The sequence below is a fragment of the Paramisgurnus dabryanus genome, chromosome 1 (assembly GCF_030506205.2).
Source record: "Paramisgurnus dabryanus chromosome 1, PD_genome_1.1, whole genome shotgun sequence".
NCBI classification, from domain to species: domain Eukaryota; kingdom Metazoa; phylum Chordata; class Actinopteri; order Cypriniformes; family Cobitidae; genus Paramisgurnus; species Paramisgurnus dabryanus.
The window spans coordinates 63819130-63843257 of record NC_133337.1 but is presented as its reverse complement, the minus strand read 5'-3'; the positions used below and the strand labels follow the sequence as shown (position 1 = coordinate 63843257).

Genomic DNA, 24128 nt, shown 5'->3' with positions numbered 1-24128 from the left:
TTTTTTGCACATTACAGGCTTTAAATGAATGTATATTAGTGTAGCAATGTTTCTTGACAATAGTTTTGTTTCACCATTTTTGGTTCATTTATAAGAAAGTTGTATTTTATTGATATTTTGGACATATGCATACCTTGTGTCCATTTTACAGTCTGCTCGTGTGAAATATATAGGGGGTAACGTTACTTGTTTGAATTGATCTAGATGTGTACATAATCTATACAGTGTTATTATTTTGATGTTATACATGTATTATGCATTAATTATTTTCATATTTTTAATTGCACTGTCTGTGGCAACACTGCGTGGCACCATAAATATCAATGTGTTGAGATGGTGCGAAATAAGACGCGCTCTATGACCCTGTATCTCTACCGTGCTGCTGCTGCTGCAGCATCACTGGCAACGACAGAAATCTGCAGCTGAGAAAATCAAGAGATCAAAATGACGCGGATTACAGACGCACAATCTGTCGTGAAAATCCAGGGCGCACTGCTGTTCTAGTTTCTCTTTCACGAATGCGTCGGTGATTTATCGGCATTTTCACACACGGCGCGAGAATGCCGTGGACAGATGATGCGCTGCATCTGCCATGATGCTGATGGAGACTCCACAAGCCTTCATGGCCATTCGATCGCTATTCTCTTCTGCATTTTCTAGGGCGCATTATTAATCATTTTTATTCGTTGTCAGTTAATTGCAAACAGAAAGGTATTTTCATTGCATAAGAGGTGCTGGGGTCAACGACACAGTGATGCTGTTATTGCACAGCCTCAGAGAAGCCTAACAGACCATGATGAAGACCGAATCCTCATCCTCCTCTAAGCCAGCGAGCACCACCGCGCTTCGCAGCCCCTCTCCACACCGCAACGCGTACGAGGCGGCAGGGATTCAGGCGTTGAAGCCGGCGACTGACATTTTAAATAATGGCGACGCTCGGGATGGCAAGCCGAAGCCCACCAGCCGCGGTCGCACGTACGGCTCAAACGTGCACCGCATCAAGAACATGTTCATGCAGATGGGCGCATCCTCACCCACCGAGGCCGAAGACCCGCAGAGGGCGAACGGCGACGGTAAATGTGTGCGTCTCAGCCTTCCGCGTGCTGGCAGTCTGAACGAGAACGTGGACCACAGCGCGCTCCTTAAACTGGGATCCAGCGTCTCCGAGCGCGTCAACCGCTTTGATAACAAAACGGACGCGTCGCCCCGGTACTCCAAGCTGCAGGAGACGAGGAAGATCTTCGAGCAACAGAATCTGGAAAGCCAGGCGGCTTCCACTCGGGTGTTACTGAAGAAGGAACGCGCCGCGGGACTCCATGACGCGTCGCGTTTAGATGTGGTTGCTCGCTTTAACGGTAGCACGGAGTCGTTGGATAGCCTGGACGCGATCGGCGGCACCGGCGAGGCCGTGTCTCCTACCGTCAGCCAGCTCAGCGCGGTGTTCGAGCGGGCCGCGGAGTTACGCAACAACCTGCACCGGCTGTCCAACACACCTCCGCTCCCTCTGCGCGGGGTCACCGCCCGGGTCGGTTCGCTTAACTCAAAGGTCATCACCAAACGGGTACGCACGTTTCCTCTGGGGTCAAACAGGGAGGATGAGGTTAACCAACAGCACCAGGTGGAACAAGATGGGAGTTTAAACAGCCTCAACGGAGCCTCTGAGGATCAGGAAAGTATCAAAGCTGTGGACAAAGAGTCCTCAAGGGGTAAGCAGACAAGTGAGTTAAATGAATCCAGTGCCATTGAGTCAAAAACCCTTGATAAGACAGAAGAAGTCACTGCCACGAAGGCAAAAGGTACTCTTGTTACAGCTGGTGTCTGTACATCTTTGGAAAATGGAGACATCGCTTCCAATGGAGAGGTGCTGAAGAGAGACGCTGGGATTGCAGACACTAGAAAGGCAGAGGATGCTCTTGTAGGACATGAACGTCCATCAGTGGGAGTCTGTAAGAAGGATGATGATGGCACTGTGAAGGAGGATTACTCTACGGCTGATTTGGTGGATATCAGTGCCTACAGCGCAGTGGGGGAAGACTCTGGTGGTAGTCAGATTGAGGATGAGGAGGATGAAGAGGAGACATTTGAGCCAGAGTCAAGCTGCTCTGAGGTTCCTGGATTACCTGTGGAAGAGGAGCCGCCCCCAAGCAGGAAGATTCAATTCAGTTGTGCACCCATTAAGGTGAGTTCATAGTCAAACTTCTGCAAAATGAATTAAGAAATATCTTAGTATTTAGTATGTTATACTATTGCACTGTAGGAGCACACAGAGGATTTTATGTGAATCCTGATGTTCCAGTATAATCTGAGAATGTTAAATTTACATTTAATTTGAGACCTACAATCACTTTTTAATTTATCAGTATTTATATTAAAGCTATTTAAAACTTTTAAAACAATTATGCCTTGTTTGTTTTAAATGGTTGAGTGTATGTGTTGGTCTGAGTGAGTGAATGAGCTTTATACATTTGACAACACTACAACTGTGACGGTACAACTGATTGAGTTAAATACAACGGCTTATACAATAATCCAAGCTGCCAGTTTGGCTTGGCATCCAAGCATGTTTCCCTCCCTCTCTTCGATTAAATGTGACAAACAGGATACATCCAGACCTGACATCAGCTGCTGAGGTAACAAGTATACCTCACATAGACAGTCACTGCTTCCAGAATCGTCTCCACACGCTTTTGCGATGCCATTGAAGAACCATTTCTGGCTGAATGGGTCTCTAAAGAATTTTTAACATCTGAAGAATAATTCTGTTTTACAAAAGTTTCTTTGTAGTGAAAACGTTACTTTAGATTATTAAAATGTATAAGAAACAATTCTTCTAAGAACCTTTGAATGAATGCTTCTTTGAGAAACCAAAAATGTTTTTTTTGTGGCATGGCTGTGAAGAACCTTCTAGGCACCTTTATTATTACTGTTTTTATATGTACTTTTTATAATATAGTATAGGCAAAAGCATGCATTCAATATGTCCAAAACCTCATTATGCATCCAAAAAAAAACTGTAGCTGAGAAGTACCCAGATGGTTTACAGCTTCTGCTGAGATTTCTCAATATGTTTTGGATAGACATATTTTTCTATTTTATGAGGCAATGGGAAAGAGCCTCCGAATGTAAAAGTCTGGCAGCTTTTTTGAAGTGTACTAAGTGAAATAGGTAGCAATACATGTGTTTCTCATAAACAACACCAGAGTAAAGACACACAGGAAAATGAAAACATGGTGGATATAGTATGTCTGGAACATTTGCGTACTGTGCCCAAAATTATTATGTAGAACATGTTGGGGTGGTTTCAAACAGGGCTTATCTTAGTCCCAGACTAAAATGGATGTGAAGCTGCCTTAAAGGGATACTCCACTTTTTAAAAAATATATATGCTCATTTTCCAGATCCCCTAGAGTTAAACATTTGATTTTTACCATTTTGAAATCCATTCAGCCAATCTCTGGGTATGGCGTTACCACTTTTAGCATAGCTTAGCATAATCCATTGAATCTGATTAGACCATTAGCATCGCGCTCAAATATAACCAAAGAGTTTCAATATTTGTCCTATTTAAAACTTGAGTCTTCTGTAAGTAACTTTGTGTACTAAGACTGACAGAAAATTAAAAATTGAGATTTTCTAGGCCGATTTGGCTAGGAACTATACTCTCATTCCGGTGTAATAATCAAGGACTTTGCTGCCGTAACTTGGCTACAGGAGGCGCATTGATATTACGCAGTGCCCGAAAATAGTCCCCAGCTATTGAAAGTTACCAAGGGGACTATTTTAACAGCATACCAGCAAGACCAGAATATGTTGTTTTTTGGTGCTGGTCTGCTGGTGTTTATGATCAGGATGTTGTTATATCTATATTCTTTTTTCTTCAAATGTCGACTCGTAACATTAGCTGTGTAACTTTACCTGACATTTACCTGATGTCCAATAAAATGCCCCTAAAATAGAATGTATGCACAGTTGTGGAAATGACTGAGATTCGCTGGGAGAACCCTAGCAGTGAAATATTTTTTGTTTTTAAACCATAGATGCGGAAAATCCCACTATATTTGCATAGTGTTATTAATATAGCAATCTTACTAGTCTTACGACAATAAATACGATAGTTTTAAGATATGAAACTGTCAGACAAAAGCATTTCCCGCCTTTCCGCCTTGCTCCTGAGAAGCATCAGATTTTCCTTGCTTCATTCCACAATGTTAAAATAGGATTTACTGCTAATGCACTGTGTTTACAATTGTGTTAGCATGTTATTCTCAGTTGCACTGGGGACTTAATGTTTATTTTAATCTGGTGCATTATCTCTCTTGGTTCGGTTCGTTTAGGCATATGTGAGATCGGCAATCGCGCTCAGATTTGCACCAAAACAACCACTCTGAGACCACCTGAACGAGGTGGTCTCGGCCCGATTGCAAACGAACTCTGAAGCGGTTACCAAAAAAACACACAATAATCCCGCATAGCTGCTGTTTGTCAATCCTGAGGGACAACTTTGAGCAGAATCACAGAAAATAAACAGATGCACTCTGACCAATTAAAGAAGAGTTTACTCGCATGTGACTTGTATTAAAGTCTGGTTAGTTTGGAAATATTGCCTTATGGATGCAAACTGAACTAATATGAAATTGCAACATTGTAGCCATTAAACCCCTGGTTTCGAAAATAAGCAATTGATTTACAGTTCTGAAAACACTCTTAAAAAGTAGTTGCTATTTCATCTGGCCCACAGGTTCAAATTCCAGGCAGCATACCTGAATGCACTTTAGGTTGCTTTGGATTAGAGTGTCTGCAAATGTGCTGTCAGCAAATGTCAGCTGTTCCTAATCTGTAGAGTTTGTAATATGGTGTGTTTGTGTGCGTTTCTGGCTGATATGTGAGATCATAGAGAGGCTGCAGACTGAGCAGACACAGCATTCAGTCTCGGCCAAGTTACCGCTGCCTTTGTGTTGGTCAGTAAGTGGCCGTGTCATTATCTCTCTCTCTCCTTCTGTCGCTATTTTACATTCATTCTCATTCGTGGACAGAATTTGGGACAGTGTTTCTCTCTAAATGAATTTAACAGCTCTCAGTCAAACACAAGGCCTGTTGTGTTGGCTGGGTTGTTGGGTCTTTATTAAACCTCTCTCTATCGTTCTCTCTCTCTCTTTTTTTAGACTGGAGAGCTGACCTAAGAGGCAGATCTCACACTATCCACTTTGTTCTTGTTTTCTTCTTCTTTTCTCACTGCTCCTCTTTCAGTTGCTCAGTTTTCTTTCTCTCTGTCCTTCATCAACCTATATTCATTTTTTGACATTCCCATTGAGTTCACCTGCTATTCTTATAGATTTTCTTACGTTCATTTCTAACTTTTGAGTTTTATTCATATTTTTTTTCTCTTTCCCTGTTTTTATTTCCATCTCTCTCTCTCTCTCTCTCTCTCTCTCTCTCTCTCTCTCTCTCGCTCTCTCGCTCTCTCTCTCTCTTTCTCTCTCTCTCTCTCTCACTCTCTCTCACTCTCTCTCTCTCTCTCTCAGTGGTTTGGCAGTGCTTATAAATAGTGGTATTGTCCTTGTAACAGACAGTGCCCCTTGCGAGGCGTTTTGGAGGCCAAATGTAGGAACTTCCATCGTTTTTTCATTAACTCTCTGTTCCGGTCTTTCTCCCTCTTACACACATACACACCGTCATGGCATATATCACATTTGAACATATGAAGGCACTAATTAGTGTGTATAGCATCTGTTGCCAGATCCTTCATTATGATCTATTTTTTCGGTGTTGTCATTACCAGATGATACACATTTTGTGAGATGGTAGGTGAAGTAACATCTTGATCATATTTCTCCTCAAATTTGAAAGCAACAAATTAAGTAATGTATTTTGTATAACAAAGATTGGGTTGAATTGTGAAAGTATTTTTATAACAAATAAGCGCAATACCTATTTTTATGAATGTAATATTTAAATAAATTATAAATAATAATTTAAATCCACACAACTACATTCAACACAATAGATACTACTACTATGGTGTATTGATACTTTAATTTAAAGGTGACATCTCATGAAAATCTGAGTTTGACTTATAAGTTATTGAAAAATTTGGCCCTCTTGTGATGTCAAAAGGGGATAATACCGCCCCTTAATCTGCACTATCCAACCACGGCACAGCCATTTAGTGCAGAGATCAGCTCATTTGCATTTAAAAGGACACACCCAAAACGGCAAATTTTTGCTCACACCTACAAAGTGGCAATTTTAACATAAATATATAATTTATTATAAAAATTTTGTAATAAATGATCTATATCGTATTTTGAGCTGAAACTTGTGTATTCTGAGGACACCAAAGTTTTATGTGACATCTTAAAAAAGTCTTCTAAAATGTTCCCTTTACAGTTTTTCTGAATTGCTGAAACACATTTTTTGAAACCATCACTCATTTTCTCAAACCCTTAAACACAAATTCCAATTTTAAGCAAAATTCACAAAACCCCTGACTCTTCTAGCAAAATCAAACAATTCCTTCAAAACCATTTCACTTGCACTCAAAATCAAACTAAGCTTTCAAATCATACACACATAAGTCTATAATATAAAACACTACAAAGCATCCATTAGACACTACCTTACAGTTTTTCTGAATTGCTAAAACACTAAACCCCAATCTCTGAACCAAATTCATAGTGACCTAAACCCCATTGGTCAAATCATGCACTCTTTTTGCAAAATTCTAAACACAAACTTCTCACTAAAACACACATTTCACACTGCAATGCACTTGTTTTATAAATGCTAAACACAGGCAGGCAAAAGTTGAACACAACTAAAACACCGTTATCATTGAGTAAACACAACAACTCAAAATTGTACACACTTTTATCTAATGGTATTTTTTACCAATTGTGTGAATTGGAAACAGTCTGAGAGGCAGATGAAGAGTATGAGGAAGAAAAGGACACCAGAGACAATGCAATTGGCAAAATTTGCAGTTGGATTGCTGACTTTTTACAAAATACAGTGCAAAAAGTGCTGCTTACAGTAATATTGAAAACTTACTATTACTTGCAGTACTTACAGTAAAGTATTCACTATATTCACTGAAATAAACTTGTGATTACAGTAATAGAGATTTTTAACAGTATTTGTCAATTGTGTTGTTATGTACAATAAACATGTTTTTTTCTGTAAGCAGATCTCCTGGATGTTGTGTTTTCCATTTTTTAAGGTAGTGTCTAATGGATGCTTTGTAGTGTTTTATATTATAGACTTATGTGTGTATGATTTGAAAGCTTAGTTTGATTTTGAGTACAAGTGAAATGGTTTTGAAGCAATTGTTTGATTTAGCAAGAAGAGTCAGGGGTTCTGTGAATTTTGTTTAAAATTGGGATTTGTGTTTAAGGTTTTAAGAAAATGAGTGGTTTCAAAAAATGTGTTTTAGCAATTCAGAAAAACTGTAAAAAAATGGAAAACACAACATCCAGGAGATCTGCTTACAGAAAAATACATGTTTATTGTACATAACAACACACTTGACAAATACTGTTAAAAATCTCTATTACTGTAATCACAAGTTTAGTTCAGTGAATATAATGAATACTTTACTGTAAGAACTGCAAGTAATAGTAAGTTTTCAATATTACTGTAAGCAGCACTTGTATTTTGTAAAAAGTCAGCAATCCAACTGCAAATTTTGCCAATTGCAGCGTCTCTGGTGTCCTTTTCTTCCTCATACTCTTCATCTGCCTCTCAGACTGTTTACAATCAACACAATAGGTAAAAAATACCATTAGATAAAAGTGTGTAGAATTTTGAGTTGTTGTGTTTACTCGATGATAACAGTGTTGTAGTTGTGTTCAACTTTTGCCTGCCTGTGTTTAGCATTTATAAAACAAGTGCATTGCAGTGTGAAATGTGTGTTTTAGTGAAAAGTTTGTGTTTAGAATTTTGCAAAAAGAGTGCATGATTTGACAGATGTGTTTAGGCCGCTATTAATTTGGTTCAGAGATTGGAGTTTAGTGTTTTAGCAATTCAGAAAAACTGTAATAAAAATTAGTCTTTCACCGTCTCTGACATCACTCTCCATGTCTGTCAGTCAGTGATGTTTAGTGTGTTTTGGATGACAAGGGGAAAGATATAGCTGAGAGTCTTGAGTTATTACTGCAGACAGGTGACAGAAATATCAGGAGCAGACAGACAGCAGAACTGTCTGAGAGTGAGACAGAGGGGAAGCACCACACACCTCAGCTGCTGTGAGACAGTCGGGGAAGGTCGGCTGTACTCACACTAAGGTAGTTCTGTTACACTCCGCTAAACTGAGAACGGCTGCTTATACAAGTCAAACTGGCAGTGCTCATGCATGTGCAGTTTTCATCATATATAATGAGAGCCGATTGAGGTTTATTTATAGAAAGTGCATATTAATCATATTTGAACTCCCAGTGCATCAGGTTGAAATCGCTACATAGTTTCACACCATTTAAGGCTCAGCAGGATGCAAAGAAGTAAATAGCTTTTTCTGCATGTAATATACTATATCTTACATATTTTTCTCTTGGGCATTTTCAAGGAACAAGCCCACATTTTGGGAATTAAGCTTATTCACCGTATCTCCCAGAGTTAGAGAAGTCTGTACATACCTTTCTCATCTCCGTGCGTGCTGTAACTCTGTCTGACACAGCCCCCGCTAGCTTAGCTTAGCACAAAGACTGGAAGTGAATGGCTCCAGCTAGCAAACTGCTCCCAATAAGTGACAAAATAATGCAAACATTTTCCTATTTATGTGTTGTGATTTGTATAGTAACACCGTGTACAAATAACAAGGTCATATGAGACACAGCCATCAGCACACACGGAGATGAGAAAGTAACGTGGACTTATCTAACTCTGGGGGATATAAGCTAAATTCACAAAATGTGGGACATAATGGGTTAAACATAAGAATGTTTTGTTAGCTATATCAGTGTCATTTTCAAACTATGCCATACATATTATTAGATTAGATTAGATTCATCTATATTGTCATTACACAAGTACAAGGCATTGAAATGCAGTTTAGGTCTAACCAGAAGTTCAAAAGCAGTATAAAAAGTTTAGGGTATCAGCATTTGCATAGGTGCAGGATTAGGTGATACTATGAAAATAATTTACTGTGGGTGTACTGTGTACTATAAAAATAATAGAAATTCATTCCAGATAATTACAGAAATTTACAATGGATATGTACATAATAATAAATTAAACTATACAAAACAGTAGTGAAATAATACAAGTAGTCCGGTAGTGCAAATGAACAGGGAGTACATAAATAGACAGACCAGCAGTGTATTAAACGGTCCAGTAGTGCAAATATGAGATTGTAACTTTGCAAGTAATAAGAAAATGATACATTGCCACAGGGGGTATGCAACATTAAACATTAACATTGTTTAAAACTTTTGTTGAAGTTATTTTAATCTTCTATTTCTAATATCTGTTTTGATTTAACCTTGGCTTGAACAGTACTGTATGTGGACCTCTAAACTATATACCAGGGGACTCATACAAGGGGAAACATTCAAAGCTTTAATTTTGAAGTGGTTATTCATTGCAGCCCAAATGGCCATGTTCAACATCGTATAAAGAAAGATCTGTGGTGTATTTTGAGGCAGGTATTTAAGTAATTATGTTTTATGTCATTCCACCTTCTCCACCTTCAATACCTGCATGTCTAATAACTAATACTTTTCCTTATACTGTAGACTATTTAAGGCTGGAGAGTTTGGTCAGAGGATGACTGTTCCTGACCATCTGTTTTAAGATGTGACCTACTGCCTCCCCCCCTCCTTTAATCCTGTGTTTGTGTCCACAGGGCAAAACAGAAAACCCATCCATACTAAATCATGTGTCTGGTCTTAGGAGGGTTATGTGATGCATCATGGGGTGTTTTTCTAATGGGGAAGAAGTGTGCAGGTGGGATTGATTTAGTTGTATTGTGTTTTAGACATGAGACATAAAACTGACTAGGTATTGTTTAAAATGGCACATCAAAGTCAACATAAAACAAGATGTTTACCTCTAATTTCTGAGTGAATCAAGGTTTTTAACAAGAAAAAATTTTAAGGTTGGACTCAACTGGTTAGATTTTTACCAAGCTTTCCTTAAGAAAATTATTTTTTGTAGTAATGTTTTTTGGCAAAATCGTTATTTTACTACAGTAACTATGGTTTAACAGTGGCAGTCACAAAACCATGGTTATTTTATTGTTGCCATGTTCTTGGTCTTAACTATAGTACTGTAACTACAATTTTTTTTAGGTTTCTTGCAATGCATTGTGGGATTTCATTGCAATAAGATTTGTGTTGATTTCACTTAATATATGAATTTTGATTTAAAAAAACATTACAAGGAGAGATGTTTCATTTGTACTTGATGATATTTGTCAGTTTGGAGTGTGGATCACATCTCCTTGAGTTATCCACAACCTGAATACAAATTAGATCAAGGAAGGATCGTTGTACAGGAAGTACAGTACATCCTGTACTGAAAGTGAAAGTACAATAAAATGATATTTACATGCTGTGGTCATGTAGAGGATTGCACATTTACAGAATTGATACATTTAGAACAGGTTTTTGTTTAAGAAGGTGTCAGATGAAAGTGTGGAAAGCATAAAAGGTTACCATGGAGACAAGTCTAATAGACATGACAGTATCCTTTCAGCTGTCAGCACCATTACTGGCAGAGTTAAAAGCAAAGAAAGACAAGAGAAATAGAAAAGAGATCGAGAGAGTGAGATAAATGTGCACATGTGAAGTAAAAACATATCTACAGATTTGCATTGCATTGTGCTTAAAAAATACCTTGCTTATGGTAAAATCCTTGTAACACATCATTAATGCCCTATAACTTTAATTTGTGCTTTTTGGTGCATCTCATTTCTTTTAATTACTTTACAATAAGACTGGGTTACATTTTTAAAACATAAAATGGGAGCGTTCAGAGGAGGTTTGGGGGGGGTTAAAGCAAGATTTTGGAAAGGGGGGAGGGCGTTTGCGAGTTTACACCAAAAATCAAGGCAAGACTATATCAAACTTTAAATACTGTCTGCTTGGGCTTGTCATGGGCATATTGTAAGTGAAGCCGGTTCCTTGATAGTTAATCGCCATCACCTGCTTTCAGATGGAGCAGCATTTACTACACAAGGCCATAGTTCGCTGACAAGCTGGGAAATATCACATTCATTATCACAGGCAATCAGTACATTTCGTCTCCATATTTGAGCCCACCGGTGTTAGTTATTATTATGCGAGGCAGAAGCGGTAGGGTTATCCTGTATTTGTATTCATTTATATGTGTCATTAATATAAATGCTGCTTTCTTTATCAAATAAAAAAATTACACGATTTATAAAACACGTCGCCAAATGACACAAGGTGTCGCTCACTATAGTTGTTACGTAGGCCATGGCGTAGCCTCGACACCTTTGGCAACGCAACAGTTTTCATATATACTTCTGCGTTGTTGTTACATCGACCTGCAATTATACATTCACATCTTTGTTTTTACCTTTGCTAAAAAAAATTACATGACAGAAGGGTTTCTAGCAGACCAATCACAGCGTTTGCGGTTCACGTACAATGGATACGTTGTTACATTTTTGGCGAGGTGCACATCAGGCAACGCAGAGCTACGCACAGCTTACGCACGGCTATAAATTACACTTTAATGGTCTATATTACGTGAATTTGGTAGCTTTATTATTTTAGTTTTGAGATTTCTCAGCAGTATTTAGGCCATAGGAACAGGACTACTAGTCTCCACAACGGTAATAAAAAAAATCTGATCTAGAATAAAAAAAATGAATTTTTATTCTGAATCAAAATGTTATAAAATAAAACATAATAATATGAATAATTAATATTTGTAATAAAAATAGTGCCCAAAACAGCCCCTAATCCATTCATAGACTCACCTCAATATTTATTCAAAAACAACAGCGATGTCAATATGGAGTTTGGTTGCATTTGGGTCTGTAATTACATGTAGCTTTTTTATCTGTCTGTGAAACTATGATCAAATCAAATCTGTCATTTGGTTTGAAATTTTATAATATTATTAATAAAAAGAAGGAAAATAACACCATGCATATTATTATCATCATCATTATTATTATTTTATCAAGAAAGAATGTTATTCAGCATATATTCATCAAAGATATTTCGCTCATTTTTGGTGGGGGGCGGCAAGGGACCTGGATAATGAATACGGGGGCGCTGACCCAAAGAAGGTTGAGAACCACTGTTCTAAGCAATTGAATATAAGTATTGGTGTAACCGTAAAATAAATCAGTCGAATATTAGTATTGGTGTATCTCTAAAATAATTAAATTGAATATTAGTATTGGTGTATCACTAAAATAAATCTATGCTGGGTTGTTGTTGTTACCCAACTATGGGTTAAAGCAACCCAATATTAATAGATAATGCACACAATAACTGACAGATATAGTGATATTTTTATAATTGTAATAAGTATTAAGAGTGCAGATATTAACCAGTCAGAATCCTCGAGGCACATCAGTCATTTTGTGTATTTGGGTTTGTTGACATTGGGTTGGCTGACATGTCTTTGGAGGGCGCGTTTTTGCAGAGGGCAAATCAGCAAGACGTCTTAAATAGCCGCTTATGGCAGCTTTGAAAATGTGCCCTGCTGTGCTCACATTAAAAAAGATTATATAAAACTTACAGTGAAGCCACAAGAGCAGATTTAATGTGGGTTCACCTGCTCTGCCCACACAGCTTGCCTTTCAACAGAGTTACACTTACGCACCACATTCAGTGCATCATGCCAGAAACAGTCGAGTGTTGTTCTGGTAACCCGAGGGCTGCTTTAAATCGCATTATATTGTGTTAGCTAAAAACTGGTTTAGGGTTTTTAGTGCATTCGATTTTAGGAAAGCAAATAAACCATGATTATATTTACTGTATAGTGGTGGTGGATACAGAAGGTGGCCCGATGAAAAGTGAAAAAAACATTTTAACATTATCAACATGAACAGTGCTGATCTTCTAGAACCATACATGTTTGTTCATGAAGAGAAAAAGATGCTCATCAATATCTGCTCTTCAACATTTCAGGTTTACACAACTTACTCCAATGAGGACTATGATAGAAGGAACGATGACGTGGATCCCATGGCCGCTTCTGCTGAATATGAGCTGGAGAAACGTGTGGAAAGGCTGGACCTGTTCCCCGCTGAACTGGAAAAAGGTTTGAAACATAAAGTTGGGAGGATGGTGGGAAGAGTTATGAATGAATGGTGCATGGCAATAGGGCGAATCGCCCTTTTTAAGGACCACTAAGACTAACAGGAGCATGGCAGTGTTTAATCTAAATTTATACTGAAAAGTGACAACAAAAATAAAGTATTTAGCATCACATATCTGCAGATGCCCCTTGATCTAATTCAATGCCATCATACATATTTTGCTGTAGCCCAAACTGTGACCCAAAGTGTATAGTTTTGGAGCCGCTCTATGTTATTGTGTTAAAGTTTGCATCCATCTTGTGTTGACTTTCAACAGACAATGAGGGTTTGGGGATCAGTATTATTGGGATGGGTGCTGGAGCTGACATGGGTCTTGAGAAGCTTGGTATATTTGTCAAGACTGTCACAGAGGGAGGGGCAGCTCATCGGGATGGCAGGTAAACCTCACACACATATACACACCCAGGCTTATCTCTTGATTTGATGACTGAATCTCATTATTCAGACTGGTCACAATGTTCTCCTGTGTTTCACTTAGGATTCAGGTGAATGATTTGATCGTGGAGGTAGATGGAACAAGCCTAGTCGGTGTAACACAAAGTTTTGCTGCCTCGGTATTAAGAAACACATCTGGCACTGTCAGGTAACCTTTCTTTGTAGTTTAATTTCATTTAAGTCCCATTTCCAACACTTGTTATATTATCGATTTTACATTAGCTGCATTCCAAGTACAGGGGTATGGGTTACCAAAAAATGGCAAATACGTCACTTTCACTCCACTTTTACTCCAATACTGTTAATCATTTGCTCTTTTCAAAGCACCAGTATATCTAAGTTGTGTTTGTTAGAAAGGCAAATATAAAAATTACATTACAAAAATTTCCATCCAAGCCAAAATCTTGTGAATGTGCATCACCTCATAATTATAACTTCTGAATTGGTAAGAGGTTCCCTGAAGGCAGCAATAAACACAAAAGTAATTAAAGGCTTTACATCTTACTCTGCCCCATTACAGCTTTATTTTTACACCTTTATTTTGAGCACCATTGCTTTTGCACTTTAGGCGTTGTGTGAAAACAGGCCAGGCTGCACACTGTCGTACACTTGTGTCTTATTTCTGATGCAACTTTGATTGTAGCTGTATAGTGTACATCTTATTTCTACAAAAAACTAAATTAGCCCATATTTTACTCAACCTCATGCCATTCTAGGTGTATATTACTTTTCAGGCAAACACAGAGTTAAATTATTAAATATTAAATAATATCCTTACAGCTTTATATGGATAGTGCCCCATTTTTAAAGCTCCCGAAAGCGTCCCCACACTCTAAAAATGGAGTTTCTAGAGTGCATCCATCAAAAACTAATCCATATCATTATTAAATGTCTTCCAAATTGATGCAATGAGTTTTTGTAAGGAAACATTTATATTTTAGACTTTATAATGGCCGATGAAAGGTTGACATTTTACCCTGCGTTACAAAATACATCGCTTCATCTCTTTTAAAGCAACAACAAATAGTTTTTATTACCTTAAAATAACGTTTCCAAAAAAGTTTCAGTCGTTCATCCATTCGAAACTGGGTGAACGGCACTTTCACATTCGCTTTGCAGCCCTCTATCGGCCAAAACCACACTAAAGAAGTTTCCAACCGTCGGGTCGCGTTCCTTTAGTTAAACTACAAAAACTTGCTTTACGGCAGATCTACAATCCAATCAGAGCCAGCTTTGCTGCAGTAGGCTAAATTATTTACGTCAGTGGGAATGGACAATTCCGCTTCCAAACTGTAGGGGGAGCAAAGAGCAAAAACTGTTTAGCGTGGCTTTAAATGCTTTAAAATAGGGCACTATCCAATGCCATTATAAAGCTAAAAAGAAATATTATTTAAATTCTAAAGGGTACATATAATGAAAATCTGACTTTTTCCATGTTTAAGTGCTATAATTGGGTCCCCAGTGCTTCTATCAACCTAGAAAATGTGAAAAAGATTAACACAGTAACTTTATTTAGTAAATCATACTCTGCAAGCATGTGAAAAACTGTCTCCCCTTGTGTTGTCAGAAAGGGATAATACCGCCCCTTAATCTGCACTATCCAACCACGGCACTACCATTTAGGGCAGAGATCAGCTCATTTGCATTTAAAAGGACACACCCAAAAACGGCACATTTTTGCTCACACCTACAAAGTGCCAATTCAAAGTCTTGTAAAATGTGCCCTTTAATATAACTCTGACTGTGTTTGTCTGAAAGAAGAAAGCCATTGGATCATTGGAGGGTGAGTAATATTTGGGATAAGTTTCATTTTGCTGTGAACTATTCCTTTAAGAAATAAAGTTTAGGTAAGGAAAAACAATATCTTTTTCTTTTGTTGTAGTCATTCAAATGGCTCCATAAGAAATTTAATATGCACACTTGCACACATGTGGTGGTTGGGTTCCCCGCTTTTTATCCTCATGCATTCATCATTCAGCAAATTGGGTTAAGTGTGACAGCTGTAATTATGATGTGTTACAAAGCTTGTATTTAGAGGAGAAGAATACTAGATCGTATTATGACAGATTATTGTTTTTTAGGGGCGAAGCAGAACAAGGAGAGGCTTTTTGAAAACAGACACACTGTGTGGACCAGACACGCACAGCGTAGGATCAGACAAGAGGAATGAAATAGAGGAGGGATAAATACAGAGGAAAGTCAAAGAGGGATTTATGAGAGCCTATCAAAAGCAAAGAAACAATAGGACATCATTACAATATTGCTCCACTAGGCGGCCATGTTTGCAATGCCTCCGGGCAGTTATTTCAGTCATGCATGACTGAAGTCCTATCTACTTGAATGGGGAAAGACAGAAATCTGTAAAATCACAATTAAACAACATTTATTTTAACTGATAGGCGGGACTTTTATATTGAGCGTTGCCTTGTCCACTATTCATAGGGTGCTTCTCAATTCTTATTTGTGAATCCTCGCTTCCTTGCTTTACGTCTTAGCTCCACCCTAGGATTCGAGCGAGAAAATTCGTGAGGACGGAGGAGACAAAGCATTAAGTGAAATGGCATCCTAATTCTCACTCTCTGTATGAAGTTCATTCTCTATTATCAAGTGCATTAAAAACCCAAAATATTTAACAAGAAAAATAAAGTTAAACACACACTTGAGTTAGAGTTCATAGCCTTACTACATTAAAATAAAGACTTCTTAAAAGTGCTTTAAAATTAATATATGTGTCTATACCACCAATCATTTATATAGATCTGTGGTCTATACATGAATATTAAATATACTGTCTGAAACAAGTCTACATTTACAATAATTTAATGAATAATAGCAAGATTTATGTGTGTTTAAATACGTTACAATGTGACGATACTACTATACACATCAGAAATCTGAAACATTTAAGTAAGACGTCCTACGTGCACTTACAGCCTATAAGCAGCAAATCTCATTTATAATAAATGTAAAGTGGGCATTTCCATAGGACTTAAAGGCACCATATCAAACAAAGGAAAATTTCATTCTAAAGGACTAGAAAATTATTGTGATAAAATACCATAGAGATGCTATGTTACTAACATCATGCAACTGCTCTAACATAATAGGGCGGAAATGACATGATAAAGAATTAAATGTCTCTTTTAAAGTAGGAATTTAAATTAGAATGATAAATATTCCTGTTTTCAGGTTTATAATTGGCAGAGAGAAACCAGGAGAGCAGAGTGAAGTGGCTCAACTCATCCAGCAAACCCTTGAACAGGAACGTTGGCAGAGAGAGATGATGGAACAACGATACAATAACTACATGGGGGATGAAGAAGAGGTGCGTATGCATACATTTTAAAGGAGTCATATCATCTATTTTAAAATAACATTTTGGTGCAATACAGTGTGCTAACATGGTTTAAAATAAAAAAAAACATTATTTTGTTACATACAGTACATTATTATTGCTTTTCTCTGCCTGGTCATGTTCACATTTACATATGTGACCCGTGCTGGCAAAATAAATTGCAATGCTCACCGTCTAATTTTGAGCTAGAGGCAAAAGTCTAAAAAAAGTCTCTTTAAAAATCTAAAATGATCTTTATTTGAATGTTTTCTGAGAGGTGTACCATCCTAAATGCTTAATCTTATACAAAGATTTTGGTTTGGGTTTTAAAACATGCAGGAATTAAAAAATAGAGTGCAGGACTTGCTTGATGTTAAAAGAGTTATTAAGAGAGATAAGACATGAAAACGATCTTCCTTGTGCTGACTGACTAGTGCCACAGATGCACAAGCACACGACCCCAATATATAGACATCTACACAGAAATAAAGTTTTAAAAATATCTGTTTTGACAAGAATTATAATCTGTTATGTCTTAAGTGAATGTTTTGTTAAATGTTGGACAAAACCTCTGATGTGTAACATTACAGTAGATCCAGCCCAGTCTCCTGAAGATGCGTATAAATAGCACGAAGTGTAAAACTCGTGCAATACATACGCAAAATTCCACTTTGGCGTGCATATGATACGCCAGTCCTTCCCATTCACTTAAACGGTGCATCTTTTTTGTCGTTTTATTTATTGCTTTCTCAAGTATTTTGCTATTTTTTTTACCATTTTCCCTTGTGTTTAGGTTTAGAACAACTTTTTATTATATAAAAATGATATCCTAACCCAAACCCCAACTCTAACCCCAACTCCAAGCGACCATGGCTTAAATATGGACAAAAACATGGAGAAACCTGTATATTAAATAACCTCATTAAGCAAATCTAAAATCTAACCCTAAACCCAAGCGAAAATGGTTTTAAAAACAGAAAAAAATTGAGAAACCAATAAATAAAACGACAAAAAAAGATGCACAGTTTAAGTGAATGGGAAGGACCGGCGTATCATATGCACGCCAAAGTGGAATTTGGCGTATGTATTGCACGAGTTTACACTTCGTGCTATTTATACGCATCTTCAGGAGACTGTATTGGTAGATCTTAAAGCTGTCTGTCTCAATGTCAATCAAACAATAAAAGAAAGAAAAAAGTTGAACATATATTATAGTATTGTTTTTGACTGTGTGTGTGCTAAATAGTTTTACCAGTGATTTTAAGGTATGGATGTGGTGATTTTGCTTTTGAACCCTCAAAAATCTTAACTTAGATTTTCTCAAAATTGACTTTGCAGAGATAGTATTTTTTTATATCACACTTTTATCACACGTTAAATTTTACAAAGACCAAGGCCAAAACTCATGGAAGGCCAAATAAAATACTTTTGCATTTGCAAAGAAACACACAACATCTCCACGACATGGTGGTGGCAGCAGCAATATCTTTCACTTAACGTATTTGGGCTGCATTATTCAAATATTTCCTCACAGTGACGTAGATACGTGGGGCCGTGACTGATCGAGTTGTTTCAGGCAGGTCTGGGTCAGCAGTCTCTTTTGGATAGAGCAAATATTTTGGTTTAAAATGGCACCTATTATGCAAAATTCACTTTTACAAGGTGTTTGGACATACATTTGTGTTAGCAGTGTGTGAACACAACCATCATACGATGAAAAAAATCCACCCACTGCTTCTTTTTTAATTCCCACTAAACCAAAGCAGTCTCATTAGACATAGCTTTTTATTTCTGTTGTTAATGTGATGTCACACTGATAAAGCCCCGCCCACAGCCACTGATTGACAGTTATGCATTACCATAGTTTCGCCGTTAGTGAGTAGTACGCTGCCGGCCATATCTCAATAGTGAGATAGTGTTGTGTCAGACTGTATTCACAGTAATCAGATCTATAAGCGATCACTGGCGTTGCACAATGATAAAAAAATTAGCTCAGTAAAGGAATTAACATGACTTTTGTGCAGGCAGCATCCAGGACTGTAATTTTTTCATTAGATTCAGCATTTGTTAAGGTTTAGAGTCTTCTGTTGTTGTTTTTTAGGGTGGTGATTACGGCACTGATGAAGAGGATGAGATGAGCCCCACATACCCAAGTGCCATAGAGGTGTTTGACCTGGCCGAGAATGAGGACATGTTGTCACCTGTGGAAGTGGACCCTGAGAAGCTCACCCACAAATATAAAGAGGTAAGATCTGGTTCTTATATTTGTGCAGTACAGTTTTACTTAAATTATCAAATGCGATCAAAACATTGAAAGTTTGCCCTGCTTCCACCTACATGTAGTTGTTTTGTCAAAACTGTGTTAATCTTTCTACACAGTTGCAGATTAAACATGCTGTGACTCAGGCTGAGATCCAGCAGCTCAAGCGGAAGGTAGAATGACTATTTTCCACCGAACAGTTAAAAAATTATAATAATATACAATAATAATCTCATTATTGTATGACAAAAATGTGAGAATGTAATTGTTTTTGTTTGTATCTATGTGTGAAGTTGAATCATGCTGAACAGGAGAAGCAGCGCTGGCGTGTGGAGAAGGCCCAGATGGAGCGTAACATGCAAGAGAACCGGGAGCGCATGGAGAAGCTGGAGGGATACTGGATGGAGGCTCAAAGTTTGTGCCAGGCTGTGGACGAGCACCTGAAAGAAACACAGGCCCAGTATCAGGCCCTGGAGCGAAAATACAGCAAAGCCAAACGTCTCATTAAAGAATATCAGCAAAAGTGAGAAAAATCCCATACACATTCGTCCCGAAAGCCTCAATTCATTTTAACCCAGGATTCTTCTTTAAAGCTTACATGTTGTGCTCATACACTACAGTTCTAGTTTAAAGTCACTTACACGTTAATTTTTTTAAATAACACGAATGTTACTATGGGAATTAGTATTTGAACTAAAGCCACCCCTTGCCTGCGTTTGGTAAAACTTTTCACAAGCAGCTTCTTATGGTTGAATCTCATATTCTAGGCTCTTATTGGCTGTTTTTCTTAATTATTTGGTCCAAGCCATGCATTTCAAAAACTTTTTTTTATATTTTAGTTTTGTAATTAACAAAATTAATATGTTAACACAATTCTATTTTTGTATTTAAAACTAATTGATCCATTTATGCATTTTTCTTTAGAAAGATTACAGTTAAGTGACCCTAAACCTTTAAGTGAATTTATACTATTATATAACAAACTCGTAAAGCTCACTGTCACAATGCATACTATGTTTAAGTACACAGTAAGTCATTTTAAACACAATATCTGCATAAAGGGGTAAAATGCCTCTGTTGCTCATGTCTCTGGATTTCAACACTTTGGAGAGCCCAGCCCAAATCAGTGACGTCTGGGCTGCGTAAGGACAGCTATTAGACGTCGTCTTTCAAACGCAAAATTGCTTGTTGGGAGATGTCATAATGAACATAAGCAAAAGCAACATATTAGTTTAATATGTTCTTTGAAGAGGTGTCTTGACCTTTACATCATTATTATAGGCATCAACTATTGATATACAAAGATATACACATTCGATGGAATATTAAACTGATGTTCCAATCTGTGTCCTGTCACATGTAGGGAGATTGAGTTTCTAAAGAAAACAGCACAGCAGAACACCGTAGAAGAAACTGAGGCTTTACATAAAGAGGAAACAGAACTTCAAGACAAGGTAGGGTTTTTACAAATACCTTTAATACAGGTGCATCTCAATAAATTATCACATGGAAAAGTTCATTTATTTTAGTAATTCAACTCAAATTGTGTAATTCTTGTTTTAAATCAATTCTTGGCAAACAGACTGAAGTCTTTTTTCTTTTAATTCTGATGATTTTGGCTTAAATTCCCTAAACACTTCCCCTCTGGGGAATCCCTGTTGCCATTTTGATGTGCCTTCCACTTCCTCAAGCGAACGAGGGAAGTTTATATGGACAGACCCTGGCTCCCTTGATTTTGACAGAGGGAGCGAGTCTACTTCATATGTACACTTCAGGCAGCTCCATATACCACAATGCAACACGATTGTGATGTCACTTCAGCAGCTCGCGCTTTGCACAGTTCAAATGATGGAGGGGCGGTCTCCATTTTCCATGTGATCAAGGGCTTAGGGGTTTCATTTGAACCCACTTCAAGTGTTCCGCCAGTATAGTGGGCACTCATACAACGTAAGTAATGACGTACACCCTAGTGAACGAAACTGAGGGAAGTTAGTTTGAGTTATGGGTATCTTCGTTTAAAACGTTGATCCATGACCTACAATAAATGTCGATCTAGGATCATATCTTACTTCATGAAATCACAGCGACCATCATGGACATGCTTCACAAGTAGGGTAAGCCACAAACATTCATTGCCAAAGAAGCTGGCTGATCACAGAGTGCTGTATCCAAGCATGTTAACAGAAAGTTAAGTGGAAGAAAAGGATGCAAAACCAACCAAGAGAACCGCAGACTTGAGAGGCTTGTCAAGCTAAATCTATTCAAGAATTAGGTGAACTTCATAAGGAATAGCCACCAAACACAGACGTGTCAAGGAATTAGGCTACATTTGTCGGATACCTCTTGTTAACCCACTTTTGAACCACAGAAAATGTCGGAGGCATTTTACCTGGGCTAAGGAGAAGAAAAACTGGACTGTTGTTCAGTGGTTCAAAGTAAGATGAGAGCAAGTTTTGTTTTTCATTTGGAAACCAAGGTCCTAGGTCCAAGTTGCTTGAAGTCCAGTGTTAAGTTTCTACAGTCTGTGATGATTTGGGGTGCAATGTCATCTGCTGGTGTTGGTCACTGCACCCGTTTACTACGTTTTAGAGCACTTCATGCTTCCCTGTGCTGAACAGCTTTTTAAAGATGCCAATTTCATTTTCCAGCAGGATTTTGCACTTGCCCACACTGCAAAAAGCACCAAAAGTTGGTGAAATGACCAAGGTTTTGGTGTGCTTGACTGGCCAGCAAACTCACCAGACCTGAACCCCATAAAGAATCTATGGGGTACTGTCAAGAGGAAAATGAGAAACAAGAGACAAAAAAATGCATATAAGCTGATGGCCACTGTCAGACACCTGAGTTTCCAAACCACCCCAGCAGTGCCACATCGCCTCCATCACGCCGAAATGAGGCAGTAATTAAAGCAAAAATAGCCCCTCCCATGTATTGAGTACAGTAAATGAAAATACTTTCCAGAAGGCCAACAATTCACTAAAAGTTTTTTTATTGGTCTTATGAGGTATTCTAATTTGTTGAGATTGAGTGGGTTTTTGTTAAATATGAGCCAAAATCATCATAATTAAAAGAAAAAAGACTTAAAGTACTTAAGTCTGTGTGCATTGAATTTATTTAATACACAAGATCCACAATTTGAGTTGAATTACCAAAATAAATGAACTTTTCCTTGACAATGTAAATTAATTGAGATGCACCTGTAAATGCTTTAGTAATGATCTGTATTAATTTTAAATACTTCATTACTTTATTGTGATGATAATAATAATAGCTAACATATATGTGATAACATAAAAGTTAAGCAATGATATGAAATGTCTCTGTATAAAGGTAACAGAAGTTGAGGAACTGAAGACGGCGGATCCATCGTAAAGTTCACCTGATGAAATCGTAACTACTTCAGTGTAAATGTACTGGAACGGAGGAGAGAATCTATAATGTTGTTCATTTAGTTATAGTCAGTAAACCCCACACATGTTAAAAGAGTTTTACAACCTCACAACATCATTTTAGGATTTTTATGGTTTTGTAGATTTCCATTTCCTTATTCTTAGTATTGTGAATAATTATTTTTCTCTACAGTATTTGCTCTTTGTATTAACCTTATATATGTATCTATAGATATACCGATTCGGTCATCATTGAAGGTTTTACCAAAGTTGTAGTAACCCAAATCTAAACAACAAAACATGTATTTTACATTAACTACTTTTATGAATGCTGATCTTTCATTAACAAAACACCACAGTGGATTTTCTTTCAGCATTGTCTTGAACTTTAACTCCTGAAACTGGGACACATGGGCCTTGGTGCTGTACCATAAAAGTCTTGTTTTTGTTTTATTTTGTTTTTTTATCCTACTGTATTTCCACGTTTTTCGTGTGATGAAACAACACCAGTATTATTTGTCTAAAAACCATATTTTAACATTAAATAGGAAGCATAATTTCTGGTGAAGTGGTCGGGATGTGATTAACTAGGTAGTCTGAATCACTCTATAAGGATGAAGTATTACAGCTAAGATTTTGTGTTTATTAAAAGAGTAACATAATTAGCTTAGCCTTTCTTTACTGTATAGCCACATTTTTAAAGGTTTTAATTTCCTGATGCCTCTCTACCTATAGTAGTCCACACTATACTGTACCTCTTGTGCACGGTTGTGGTGACTTGAACCTTAAAAACCAACTGCTGCCTTTATCTCAGTATTACTCCAGTGTTTCACTCACTCCCAAGTGTTCAAGTCCTTACAGTTCCTTAAAACCGTAGTGGCTTCCGGTATTTTCCGGTGGATCTGTACTTTTGAACCATACCAGACAGGATTATGAAATTGGTGCCCACATGTGTATATTTTTATCTTTCTTTTCTTATCTGAGTGTTGTTCATGTTTAAAAACAGTTAAGGGGGTCTGATCTGCTGGGCTCACAATAGTTTGAATAAATCTTTATACTGCTGCCTGAAACCGAACTCATTGATCGTTCAGTGTAACAAAACCAGAAGGTTCTCACACTAGCTGCAATACAAGTTGCTGAAAGTCATTACAAATACAACAGCAACGATTACAAATACAAAATTACAAATATGTGAACATATTGATGTGAGATATAGCAAGGAACCCAAAACATAAATGATTGTGATTGATTGTAGTATTTAGTGTCACTGTTAAGTCTTTCAGCAAAGACTAAATAAATCAATGAGGCATGTAAACAATTTTTTTTCAGTGCAAACACTTGTATGGAACGCACACTCATGTGGTTTGTTAATGTGGTTTTATGAAATAAACAGTCAATTGTGGATTTGTAAAA

At 37.5% G+C, this 24128-nt stretch overlaps 1 protein-coding gene across 1 annotated transcript; it reads left to right on the top strand.

The window, feature by feature from the left end:
- The first annotated feature begins 378 nt into the window (after positions 1-378).
- On the top strand, positions 379-24128 carry ppp1r9bb (protein phosphatase 1, regulatory subunit 9Bb). The gene is made up of 10 exons (XM_065253614.2): positions 379-2179; positions 13107-13239; positions 13554-13674; positions 13776-13880; positions 16922-17057; positions 19168-19311; positions 19446-19499; positions 19620-19849; positions 20690-20780; positions 22657-24128. Exons 1-10 carry the CDS (start codon positions 794-796, stop codon positions 22696-22698), a joined length of 2442 nt encoding a protein of 813 aa, XP_065109686.1. The 5' UTR covers positions 379-793; the 3' UTR covers positions 22699-24128.